The 12,600-nt window shown below is 47.8% G+C and overlaps 5 protein-coding genes across 5 annotated transcripts; 3 read left to right on the top strand and 2 right to left on the bottom strand.

Annotated features, from left to right (window-relative positions):
• Positions 1 to 677: 677 nt before the first annotated feature.
• FTJAE_6268 (transporter) lies at positions 678 to 2,648 on the top strand (the record flags this gene model as incomplete). The annotated part of the gene is made up of 8 exons (XM_037352861.1): positions 678 to 984; positions 1,034 to 1,220; positions 1,279 to 1,451; positions 1,502 to 1,729; positions 1,781 to 2,022; positions 2,079 to 2,165; positions 2,220 to 2,421; positions 2,482 to 2,648. 8 exons carry the CDS (start codon positions 678 to 680, stop codon positions 2,646 to 2,648), a joined length of 1,593 nt encoding a protein of 530 aa, XP_037206668.1.
• Positions 2,649 to 3,169: 521 nt separating this feature from the next.
• On the bottom strand, positions 3,170 to 3,875 carry FTJAE_6269 (uncharacterized protein; the record flags this gene model as incomplete). The annotated part of the gene is made up of 2 exons (XM_037352862.1): positions 3,170 to 3,755; positions 3,823 to 3,875. 2 exons carry the CDS (start codon positions 3,873 to 3,875, stop codon positions 3,170 to 3,172), a joined length of 639 nt encoding a protein of 212 aa, XP_037206669.1.
• An 852-nt stretch (positions 3,876 to 4,727) lies between these two features.
• FTJAE_6270 (C6 transcription factor) lies at positions 4,728 to 7,177 on the top strand (the record flags this gene model as incomplete). The annotated part of the gene is made up of 6 exons (XM_037352864.1): positions 4,728 to 5,225; positions 5,275 to 5,793; positions 5,848 to 6,330; positions 6,388 to 6,512; positions 6,632 to 7,082; positions 7,136 to 7,177. The coding sequence occupies 6 exons, from the start codon at positions 4,728 to 4,730 to the stop codon at positions 7,175 to 7,177; spliced, it is 2,118 nt and encodes a 705-aa protein (XP_037206670.1).
• Positions 7,178 to 8,303: 1,126 nt separating this feature from the next.
• Positions 8,304 to 9,222, top strand: FTJAE_6271 (uncharacterized protein; the record flags this gene model as incomplete). Its single annotated transcript, XM_037352865.1, has 3 exons — positions 8,304 to 8,479; positions 8,533 to 8,586; positions 8,640 to 9,222. The coding sequence occupies 3 exons, from the start codon at positions 8,304 to 8,306 to the stop codon at positions 9,220 to 9,222; spliced, it is 813 nt and encodes a 270-aa protein (XP_037206671.1).
• A 1,188-nt stretch (positions 9,223 to 10,410) lies between these two features.
• On the bottom strand, positions 10,411 to 11,950 carry FTJAE_6272 (monocarboxylate transporter 2; the record flags this gene model as incomplete). The annotated part of the gene is made up of 3 exons (XM_037352866.1): positions 10,411 to 11,204; positions 11,255 to 11,613; positions 11,667 to 11,950. 3 exons carry the CDS (start codon positions 11,948 to 11,950, stop codon positions 10,411 to 10,413), a joined length of 1,437 nt encoding a protein of 478 aa, XP_037206672.1.
• Positions 11,951 to 12,600: the final 650 nt, after the last annotated feature.

Below are 12,600 nucleotides of genomic sequence, written 5' to 3' on the forward strand. Positions count from 1 at the left end.
GAGACTCTGCGAGTGTATCTCCCAAAATCCCTTTCAAATCTTTATGTCTTTCATACAGCTTAGCTATTGTTGGTGAGTTGATATTTCAAACAGTGGTTTTGTTGTTCAAGCTATAAATTTCATGACCGCTCTGTCGAAATCCCAGTTACCTGACCAGTTGACACTCAGACACAGCCGACAAGCAAATTCGCAAAGAGCTTGAATATCAGAGATGAGAGTATTATTGGCATATCCCACTTCGGGTCCGAGTTTGCTTTGCGCCACGGTCAAAGATAAGGGACCCAGACCGTTATTACCGTCTAAGGCCAAAGGTGTCATCAACCCCAGAATCACGCAACACCCACCATATAGCACGTCCCGACCTCGGCCAACCATTCCTACCAGAAAAGAAGATACGGATAATCGCTACAACTTCCTATCGATTAAATCGGCCCATAGTTTTATACATTTCGGCCAAAGTTGGGTAGCAGCGATAACGCCCGTGGACCCGTTTCAATTGACGCAATCTCTAGCAGCAATGACTGCATACCCACCATGCAAGACGCGACGTATAAAAGAGAAGTGCAGATCTCGCCAAGTTTAAGGTCTACACATAGTAAATTTCCGGTGTCTGTCTCGATTCCAAGCCACGCTGCGCCAAGCAACAACGGGTGCCTGCCAAGCAAACGCCATCAGAAATGGCTGAAGTCAAACAGACGACTGCTGTTGCGGTCAATGATCATCACGATCGTAGCGATACCGATAACTCAGCGACTGAGTACGAAGAGAGCGAAAAGACCAGCAAGTCCTGGAAGAGCTATGTCTGGGATACTTGGGAGTTGCCCAAGGAGCAGCGATGGCTTCTTTTCAAGGTTGACGCTTTTGTCTTGACCTTTGCTTCCATTGGGTACTTCCTCAAGAACATCGATCAAACAAACGTCAACAATGCCTTTCTGAGTGGGATGAAGGAAGAGCTCAACATGTATGGCAATCAGCTTGTTACTAGTAAGTCACCGGCTCCAGAGATGCTCCGAGCCCAACTAACACTCGATAGGCACATCCATCTGGACAGTGGGTTATGTCGTCGGCCAGATCCCTTCAAACTTGCTTCTTACTCGAGTGTCGCCTCGCTGGGTTATCCCGTCCCTTGAAGTCGGTTGGGGCATTGCCACTATCTGCACTTCAGCTGTCCACTCATACAAGGCTTTATACGCTCTGCGATTCCTCGTTGGTCTCTTCGAGTAAGTTCACCTAATCATTCCAATGTTTCTGCGATTTAATTGGCTAATATGGCTCCAGGTCCGGCTTCTACCCTGGTATCCATTATATGCTCGGCTCCTGGTACACCCCTCGCGAAATCGGAAAGCGTGCTATGATCTTTTGGTTGGCCGGCAGCATTGGTAACATGTTCAGCGGCTTCTTGCAGGCAGCCGCTTATACAAACTTAAATGGCGTTCACGGTCATGCAGGCTGTAAGTTCTCTCTCCCTCGCCTTTGATACATGATGCTGACCAAACCATAGGGCGCTGGCTTTTCATCATCGACGGCATCATCACTCTTCCCCTCGCACTTGCGGGCTACGTCTTCTTCCCTAACCTTCCTCAAGATGGAGTCAAGACTTGGTGGACTACACAAAGGGAGCACGAGATCTCGGTTGAACGAATGAACGCCATCGGCCGAGCTGGAAAGCAGAAGTGGACAAAGGCCAAGCTCAAGTCCATTCTCCTAAGTTGGCACACATACTTCCTCCGTAAGTACCAGCTGCTCCGAGCGTCTTTCCCTTTACTAACATGTGGAATAGCTATGATCTACGTCCTCTGGAACAACGCATACCCTCAACAAGCTATGGGATACTGGCTCAAGAGCTTCAACGCTGATCCTCCTCCCGTACCCGGCACCTCGTATTCCGTCGCTCAGATCAACAACTTGCCTCTACCATCAACTGCAATCTTCATTGTTATGGCTCTATTCTGGGGCTGGCTTTCCGACGGACCCTTAAAGGGTCTCCGATGGCCTTTCATCTATGCGGGTGCCATAATCGCTGTAAGTTGATTATGATATGGGTACATAAGACAGACAGCGACTGACCCCTCCGAAAGATGGCCTTCGACATTGCTCTTCTCAAGATGCCCCTTTACGGAAACAACAGAGACCGAACTCTTGTTTACTGGTTTGCCAACATTGGTGTAAGTCTTGTCTGACCCAACGGAGATCAGCAGACGTGCTCACAAATCCCTTAGAACGGCGCCGGTCCTCTCATTCTCAGCTGGATCAACGAGATCTGTTCCGCCGATACCGAAAAGCGAGCCTTGCTAGTAGCTGCAGCGAACGATTTCGCTTATGTGGTCCAAGCCGTGGCTCCCAACTTTGTTTGGAAGACAACCGATTTCCCCAGGGCTGAAAAGGGGTATACATGGTCCACCGTGCTCAACGCTCTACTGAGTAAGTCACATGAGATCCTGATCCATCGACTAGTTTACAGAATGCTAACTGACTCCTCAGTCGTCTGGACTGCCATTGTTCAACTACTTCTGGCCTGGGATAGGAAGCGGCAAGCCAAGGCTCGGGAAGTGATATCAGAAGACTCCGAGGCCAACTCTCAGGAAGAATCACAGGATGACAGGGAGACTTCGGCTTACCCGGCGGAAAAGAAGATAGATCTTATCTAAGGCTTTCACTTCAGAGGATTGGAAGAAGGAGACAGCTCGTAGCCCTTTGGTGTCAACTGTAAGCCGTTAGGGTAGCTATTATCCTCAGACTTCCTGAATCATCTGTTCATCCAAAGATATAGTTCTACTAGGTTCTCTCTGCCGAAATAAGCTCTCAACCACAAGTCTCAACTGCAAATAACACTTCTAGCTCACGACTTGGCTATTAGTGACTTCTCGGACGTTGGGACCGTAGACGCTGGCTTTTCATTTTGCTATTAGAATTACAAAAGGCTGGAAAGACCCCTTCAACGACTAGCAAACCTCTGGAGCACATGTAACAGCATCACAACCCGTAGCCTCTCGGACTTTTTTCTTCCAAACTTGCTTCTTTCAATTAAAACCATGGCATCTCCTGGCACCATCCTCTCGAAAATATTCACGAACTATCCCCTTAGCGCCTTGGGAAGCACAAATAACTTCTTTTGATTTTCCGTTTTGCTCCAAAGACGCGACCTCTGCTTTGGCGGAGTTTCCAAAGCTCACAGAGGTCCGTACCTCTCTTTGTACCGTTGGAGCTCGAGCTTCATCTCGCTCACGTCCGCAGAAATGACGTTCTCCAGATGTTCGACCAGTGATAGCCTTTGAAAGCTGGCGATGTGTTCCGCCATCCTGGCCTCCTCGCTCATAGTAGCTCGCTGGTCGGAGTAGCTGGCCGAAACAGTCTGGTTGCTCTGAAGCGTCGAGCTGACTTCTTGAAGCATCTCCACGAGTTTGAAGGTTGAGAGTCGATTAGCCAGGCTGGAGAATTCTCCAATGGTGAGCCTAGAGAGTTCGAACATTCCGTAGTTCACAGCGAGACAGTGGACCGACAGACACTGTTGCATCCTGTTGTAGTAGTCCAGGGGTCCGTTCAAGTCCTCTGGCTTTCGGCTCTTCCATTTTCCTTTGCGTAGATAGTTCATAAAGGCAGCCGTTTGGGTGCTGTTGAGCCAGTTGAGCTTTACGAAATCTCCGTCCCTGTAGTAGGAGAGTCTGAACTTGGGATATCTCTTCAAGAGATGGGTTGAAACCCAGTACATTGAGTTATCACCAAAGATGATCCTGGTGGTGCTGAAGAGATAGGGACTAATTTCCAGTCAGTAAAGATGCTACGGAATATGCAAGCATTTAGCACTTGCTACGAAAGACTTACGACTCGGACTCGCTCAGGTCGCTGCCGGGCGGCAAGGCATCTTGGCCTTCCATAGTCAAGGATTCTTTTGATTTTATTCTCAGTCTCTTAACCTCGTTCGAGACTTGAGTAAACTGTTGTCTGGCGAATTCAAAGTCAGTGTAAGGTCATATCAACTTTTGCAGATGCACTGACCCTTGAGATGTGGAATCGCTTGAAGAAAGAAGAAATTCCGGAGACAGCAATGATACAGGGACGAAATGTAAATGTGGGTCCTCAATAACAGCAAACAGTCATTCTTGGTTTAGTAGATAAGTAAACCAAGGATGGGCTAGTATTCTAGGGGCTTCTAAACTATTGATGAGACCAATATCACAGAAAGATATCGCTGATGCTCCAAGGCTTGATAAACAGATATATGCTTAGATTGCAGAATAATAGCATATTATATCAATAATTCTTAGTCTCAACTCATTTCTTCCCTGACTACCGAGTAGAACATTCCTTTATATTTTGTTGTGACTTGCACACTTCCTAAAGCCAGCTACCGATACGCTCATCACAGTACCGATTCCCTGTCACAGCTCCCATGTAGGATGTTTAGCTGTTAGTATATCGACCCGACATCTTCATTCATATGATAAGTTCTATAATCAATAATCATGCTAGTCAAGGACGAGACCCTTGTTTGGTAGCTGATACAAGCTGCGAGATACCTTAGTGGAGGTAACAGACATGCTCGTCAGTGTGGCCAATAGAAACCGTTGCTTGTCAGCTCGAATCGACAGACGCCCTCTAACGCTCAGGCCATAAGCTAAGCGCGTCTTGTTCCCCACCACTCACCTCTTTTCACTCACTATCCATCTCACCATTGGCTTCATGTCATATTAATCCTTCTTCCAACCCCAACTAACTCAGTCTCAGCAATGGAATCTCAGGCCGGCACTTCCGAAGTAAATCAATCCAACCGAAAGCGTGCCATCACAGCTTGTCTGACCTGCCGCCATCGAAAAGTAAAGTGTGATCATGCACAGCCAGTCTGTTCGCCGTGTAAGAAGGGAAACCGTGTTTGCACTTACGCCAGCCCACAATCAACTTCGCAGCCTTCTCGACTTGCAAGTGGGAATAGAGTGTCAAGGAGCAACCGACAAATTGGTCAAGACGATATCAAGAACCGCCTCGAACGGTTAGAGCAACTTCTTGAACGTGCCCTCACCGGCGGCCCTGCCATCCCACAACATCCAGCTGATACAGCTTCCAACCCGGAGCATCCTCTTTCAATTCATCAGGGACCAGGTTCGTCACAGAATCCTCAGTCGGAAACCTTATCGACCGATGGTTACGATGGTGCTTTGCTCCTCGAAGGCCAAGGGGGTCAATCACGCTGGGTATCATCTCTTCACTACTCTCTCCTGGCTGATGAGGTAAGTTCACTTCCTCGCTGAAGCTTCTCCTTCTTACAGATGACTTCAGATCCGTGATGTCAAGATGCTTCTTGGAGGCCAGTCTGACGATACACTGAGAGAAAGTTTACCGACAGTTCCGTCAGAATCCCCCTTTCCATTTTCAGGACCTTCCACGAATGACCTCAGGACGTGGGCGCCGCCTTCAGCAGACACATGCTTGACTCTACTGGGTACATTCTACTCTAACGTTGACCCAATGACTAGAATAGTCCACAAGCCTACGCTCAAACGACGACTGATCCAGTATATCGACTACACGTACGGCATGAACGCTTCAAGCTCTGAGAACGAAGAGCCTTTGGTCGCTCACTCTGGTGAGGATATTCATCCTTTCGAACCATTGGCGTTGGCTGTCTTCTATTCAGCTATCAATAGTCTTTTGGCTGAAGACGTATTATTGCAATTTTCCATAGAAAAGGAGACACTCCTTTCCCAATTTCAACATGGCGTGCAAGTCGGTCTGGGGAGAGAGAAGTTCTTGACTACGCCGAGCATTGAAGTCCTTCAAGCATTTGTACTGCTTCTGGTGAGTGTGTATACCTTCCATCTCAAAGCTACGGCCTAGCTAACTTGTCCCTAGACCTGCCAGTCGCGGGAAGATGACATGGCAAAAACCTGGACCCTCCTGGGTCTTGCTCATAAGATGGCGCTTTCTCAAGGTCTGCATCGAGAACCCTCGCTATTCACATCCACAGGCATGGATGTCGTCCAAGTTGAAATTCGCCGCAGGCTTTGGCATCAGATATGCCACCTAGACTATCGCTCTGCAGAAAGCAGGGGTCAAGAGCCGACGATATCAGACGAGGACTTTACCACCTTTCTTCCACTAAACATATCGGATGAAGCCCTCGTTGAGGGAAGCTTAGACGAGCCATCTGCAACGCACGGGCTTACCGACATGACAGTTCACTTGATCCGTCTGTATGGACATCATTGCTTTAGACGAATTGTTCGAGGCACTTATAAGCTTGAAAGAATGACGAAATCACAAGAAGCCAAGAATGATGACAACACTAGCCCAGTTGCCAAGCTTCGGTCCTTATTCGAGGAAGTCAGGGGCATGGTAGATGAGATGGTCAATCACTTCCAAACACACTATCTACAATACTGCAGTCCACAGGTCCCGGAGCAGCGAATGGCAATTGGGCTTGCGACGGTAGTCGAGTGGCGGTGCTGGTCCATCTTCTGGCTGCGAACACCAAAGCAATATCGGGAGTTGGTGATTACCCCTGAAGTTCGACACATGTATGTACGATCCGAAGCAATACTACAACGTTTCTTCGACAGGAACAGAGGCTGACATATAATTTAAGAATACTAGAGAAATCGGTCAACCTAATCGAGAGTTTGAATACTATGCCCAGTGATAAGGACGCCCAGAGGTTTGGATGGCATATTGGTGGTCATGCATGTTTCCAACCTATCATGCATATCGTCTCAGAGCTTGACATGCCCAACTTCGATGCTCCCAACCGGCAAGCACTACCATCACGAGCCTTGGACGCACTGAAAAAGACTATGCTCGCGAGGGGACGAGAAGCAACACCAATGTGGAATGCCATGAATCGTATCATCTCAAACTGCGTCGCCAAGTCCACGTCGAGGTCTTTCCCAGTAACGCCATTCCCGGCTGTACGAACTGACTTGCCCATCAACGCAACGACGCAGGGACTAGGTTCTTCTGCCACTGTGCCAAGCTCAGCGCTGCTGCCAGACATGCCAGCTTTCGGAGACTTTACATCATCAGCCTCATTGCCTGATCCTACAGCATTGGGGAGCATAGAAATGCTGGAACCTGACATTATGTTTGACTGGGTACGTGAACTCATATCACTCAAAGAAGCACTGCCGCTGACAAAATCGACCAGGAATTTTGGAACATTGATCCTGCAGCTCCTAGTCTGCTTTGAATATCCACGCTGCTCTGCCTACCTGAAACAGATATCGACAACTCTGAGAATAGATTTTGTGTAATGAACTTGTGATCGTCAACTTGTTCGTGGAACTTCGTGGCTAGGGAACTTCGGCGTATATTATAGGAAAACTTCTATGCGAGTATGGCAGTAAATTCCAAGGAAAGTTCTAAGAGTGATTTATGAGAAACTCAATATCATGCTGTGTGAGACACCGTTAAAGGTCCGAGATAGCCTCACGGTATACAGAAGGCGAGTCCTTATGCTGAGTCTTTCTCTGCATTTCTTACGGAGAAAGAACGCGATAGATTTCTATGTGTTCGTAAGCAGGTTTTAAGTTAAGCTCCAGGATAAAGAATGGGGTTTTGGTTCTGTCAGCCTCCTGATATTCAAGGACTTGTAAACGCTCCACTGGTCTCGGTCTTGCACTGGCTCATCTGGTACTCACCTCTGAATCCAGTAGCTGTCACTTGGGCATAACTACAGATCATACATAGCCAGTGGCTTCGAACTTGACTGACACCATTACCTAGGGTGTAAATCTGGATGTATCGCGGTCTGAAGTCGGTTTTCTTGGATTCAGGGGTTGGGGAATACGTGACAGGCCGCAGATAACAGAGAATCATGTATGGCAGAGCAACCATCACCTTGTTTTGTCGTTTCTTTATTTCACATTAGCCAAGCGTCTTTGTGACTTATCCGATATTGATTCATCTTGTCTTGCGGAGTGTTTGGTGGCTTGCATTTGGGGCTCTGACTGAAAGCACACTGTTTGGGAGCAAACAGGGCTATTCTCAGCCAGATCACTACAACGTTGACTTAAGTCAACAAGGCTACAGGCCATAGGGAGACTCACCACTGACTACTTTAGGGAGAGGTCCAGTAGTCAGGTAGCCACATCCCCTAGTGGAGCTGCAGTCGTCCGGCCCACCACAAAGCTCGATCTCACAATAAGAAGAGGGCCAAGGAGCAAGACTGTGCGTTTGTGTTACACCAGGGGCCCGTATCCTTTTATTCTTACCCACAACCTTTCTTTCTTTTCCTCCTTCTCACAACACCCCTCCACAAACTCGGCAACCTACTTCTCCTGCTACAAGAAAATCAAAGACCTAAAGCAATCACCATGTCCGACAAGTCAGACAAGGGCAAGCAGCCTGCCAGAGAGAAGTCTCAGGACAAGTGGGCTATGGAACTCGCCAAGTCCGGTGGACTTGAGATCAAGGGTTCATCCATGGAGCAGCCCGTCGAAACCGGCAGTTCTTCCAAGAATGCTTCCTTCGTTCCCATCTATCAGCCTCTGTATGTATCGGTCTCACCTCTTGTCTTGTTCTCTTACTGACAATCAGCTTTAGTCCTGGTGTCGGATCTTCCAACAATGCTTCAATGGTCGCCGGGAGCTCGCGTCTGTATGTATCTGTGCCATCCCGCTTCACTGCTCATTACTTACCATCAAATCCAGCCCTGCTACTCATATCACCGTCATCATCCGCTTCCCCCACGGCGACATCCACTTGCCCCTGTTTGTTGTTGGCCGCTACCCCATGTTCGCTGAAATGTTTGAGGGCGGTATTCTCCATTGGCCTGGTGCTTCTCGACGTCAAGCTCAAATCATCACTCACTACCTCCGGGACCCTAGGCCCAAGTACAAGATGGTTTATTTCGAGGCTCTGTCCCATGAGGATAGACTGGAGCAAGAGTTCACCGATGCTCTGGCAATCAATGTTCAGGCAACATCTTTCAACCTTCCTGGACTTGCCTTTCTGGCTCTAGCCCACATGGAGGAGTATGGGGAGATGATTCCCATTACCAGGATCGCAGTCAACTTCATGGCTCAGGGTGAATGGTACCAGCGAAACCGGGCCTATGTTCAACACTACATTACTCGCCGTTTCACCTCCACCTGCCGAATGGCTATGGATTGTGACCGCAGATGGTTCGGCCTCCAATCTGGCGATGCCCTGATCGACGGCATTCTTGGTGCAATCAACAACCTCCGCTTCCCTGACTTGCGCTTTGCACCTGGCCCTCGCCACTACTACTAAGTTCAACGTTAGAGGAGATTGGGGTCCAAGGTAAGGCTACTGGAACTGTCAATGGAGCAACTCTAGATGCTAATTTCGTTCAAGGTCAGAAAAGGTCATCTCGAGACAAGTGGACTTCGCACATGCTCTTGATCTTGATCCAGGATGGAACACTTGGCTGTTTCATTCAGATCAAGACATAGTCTAACGCTCTCCTCACAACCATAACGTTGCCAGAGCTGCCTTCAACAATGTTGGGCTTCATGCCGGGCCTTATGGCATATATATCTTTATACCGCCCCCAAAGGATGGTGACCTCGACCTCGCGAACTTCTAGGGATGTCTGAAAGACTATATGGGGTCTAATATATGGTCTCATTCTAGCGCCATAGCACAGTAGGATAGATAGACTACCTAATAGACACTCTGGATTACATTTATAACTCAATGGCGTGTTATTTTGATCTAAGTGGGATCCATAGTAAAACGCCACTAAAGCTGTAACTCCAAGTGACCATCATTATGGTTACATAAATCTGGTTTTCTTTTAAAAATAGATCAATAAACTTACGAAAAGTTGTCAGTTATCCCAGGTATATTTCATGGGATATTAGGGTAAAGTGTGTCTAGAGCATGTTAATTCTGGGCTATGTGCGCCCTGGTGTGACTCAACCAATTTTATGCATTGTTGACTGCAGACTCGCATGCCCTATAGTATTCTTGAATTCATCCTAGGATATAGTGGGAGTATAGAAGATGAGTTCCATTAGGAGTTTGATCATTTATGATGTATTGTAGATGTGCTTTTGATGAAAGAGAAGTCTAAGATCTTATAGTGGGGACGAAATCTGGTGTCCGAGAGTTAACACTCACACTTTACGATGACTACCCCAATAGCTACCTTATACTAGGTTCTAGTGGGCTAGGGGAGGAAATAAAACTCGGGGCATTTGAGTCTAATTGATAAAAGGATTTAGAATTTAGTATAAATTTAGGATAAGTTTAGGGTACCTTTTGTGGAGTTTACTTTGTTGCGCTAAACTTATGTCTTATTTTCTCTCGCCCTAAGGCTCATGGGCGATGATCCTGAACTCTTTTAGGTAGAAAACGATTTCATGAATAGCCTATCTACTAGAGCCGAATCCTTTTCGCCTGTTTCTACTTGAAAATCATAACTCTCACTGTGGCATAACATTCCGGCATCCCCAGCTAGATCTTCTTGCAGACTTGAGCGCCATCCTTGGACACTCGAGCGGCCGCCATACAGAAGCTTCCGAGTAGCATAGACGCACCCGCAAAGCACATCAACCCAGTAAACCTATCCCCTTCCCGGTCTTTAATAGCCCCTTCGATGGGGAGTCCAGTCAGAGCACCCAGGGCAATGGCGAGGCAAAAGCCTCCCAACTTGAACCCGATCTCATCAACCCGGTCTTCGGCAAGGGATACAACACACGGAGGACCCAGACTGACGAAACCGCCACTGGCAAACCCAAAGAGCAGGGCAAAGACTATGATACCACCTTTAGAGGTGTGGAACTCGAGGGGAAGCCAAAACGCCAGAACAAGAGCTCCGGAGAAACCAGTCACGATGATCATGGTATTGAAGGAGCCGATCCTATCACTTACCCAGCCAGGCACGATACGACCAAACAGAGAACCGGCGTTGGCAATGGCCAAGGTATACACAGCGAAGTCTTTGTATCCATGGAGCGAAGCCATCTCAGGGAGGTAGTTCAAGGGTGCGAAGAGACCCCACATGGTGAAGAAGCAACCTAGGACGAAGAACACCCAGGGTCCTCTCTTGGATACGTTGATTCCACTGCTAGGAACGTTTTCTTTCTTTCCTGGTTGCGAGACCTTGCCAAGAGGTGGGAAAGGGGAAGTGCAGAGAGCATTAGCGATGACTAAGAGGACTCCTTGCAAGAGTGCAGTCCAACGAACAGCAGTTGCGAAGCCGACTTCTTCGATGAGTCGAGGGATCATGCAGGGGTAGATCACACCTCCTGAGTTCGTGTCAGCCACTTCTACCGAGGATACTCGTTGCTCATCTTACCCAAACTGCTCCCAGCAGAAACAATACCGACAGCCAAGCCCTTCTTAGTAGAGAACCATTGAGTGGCTGTTGCCATGGCGGGGAGAGACAGACCAGCAGCGGCTAACCCAAAAGCGACACCCTGGGCAAGCATAACTTGCCAGTACTTTGTGCAGAGGCTCAGCATACAGACGGAGAAGACAGCCATGATACTGAAGGGGAGTAGTGTCTTGCGGCAGCCATACACGTCGATCATCTTGCCAACAGCGGGGCCAAACATGAAGAGCATGAAGATCTGAAGAGTGGTGATCCAAGCCAAAGCCGATGACGACTGGTCCTTGAACATGACTTCCGAGTAGTACAACTGAAACATGCCGCATCTAATACCAAAGGTTAGTGAACGCTTCTAGCGATCAAGTGAGGTCGGACTCACGCGTTGACATAGCCTACGGAGCAGAACTGTAACAAGAACGATCCAGCGACACAAGCCCATGCTCTCACGCCTCCATCAGGGGGTATTCGGTCATTTTTCTCGGTCGGCTTGTTGCTCTCGAGCTCAGGGGAGTCGGACACGACGGAGGAGTGCATCTTTTCACAGAAGTCGTTGAGAAGGAACTTGACGCGGTAGTACGGAGAAGAAAAGGTCGAGACGATTCTTTTGACTTGAAATGCTAGGAGAATAATCGGGATAAGCAGAAGGCAGAGAAAGAGATTCATGGTGAGAAGTTGTTGTCTTTTATGTCAATGCGAAAGGTTGATCGGATTGGTTTCGTGCGAGATCTAAGCAAGATTAGACCGAGTGTCGAGATTCAGAACATGTAACTTAGTATGTTGACCAATATGATTTATCTCTGTCTTCAATATGGAACCTCGCACGAACTTATCTCGTACGAACTCCACGGCCGAAGACTAAGACTAGGACAGGGGTCTAAGTCAACAGTCGCTAAGCCTAATACATTGCTAGCTTGGTCAGGGGACCCCTGTCAAAAACTGTCATCTTCAACCTCAATCCGATTTCATTTCCCGATTCTTTGCAAATGTCTTCAAATTTATGACTATTTCTGCTTAATATAATTAGACTTTTGGTCATCTTATTGCCTGTGTTTTATTTAAATGTACGGTTAGTGATTTATCTCGACAAGTTAATCCACATCTACTGAAACCATTTCGCTTGGATTGCATAGTTGATTTTTAACGGATGCATGTTGTAATATTAGCTTGAGTTATACATACTGACGGCTATACTACCCTGCGCCTGATTTCTAACCCACACACTGTCCGTTTCTGACTCAAAGTCGATACCCCATCCGTGTCGTGACAACCACCTGCGCAACATCCTGACTCTGTAGATATGACACACTGATATC

Source organism: Fusarium tjaetaba (assembly GCF_013396195.1).
Source record: "Fusarium tjaetaba strain NRRL 66243 chromosome Unknown NRRL66243_c0000122, whole genome shotgun sequence".
NCBI lineage: Eukaryota > Fungi > Ascomycota > Sordariomycetes > Hypocreales > Nectriaceae > Fusarium > Fusarium tjaetaba.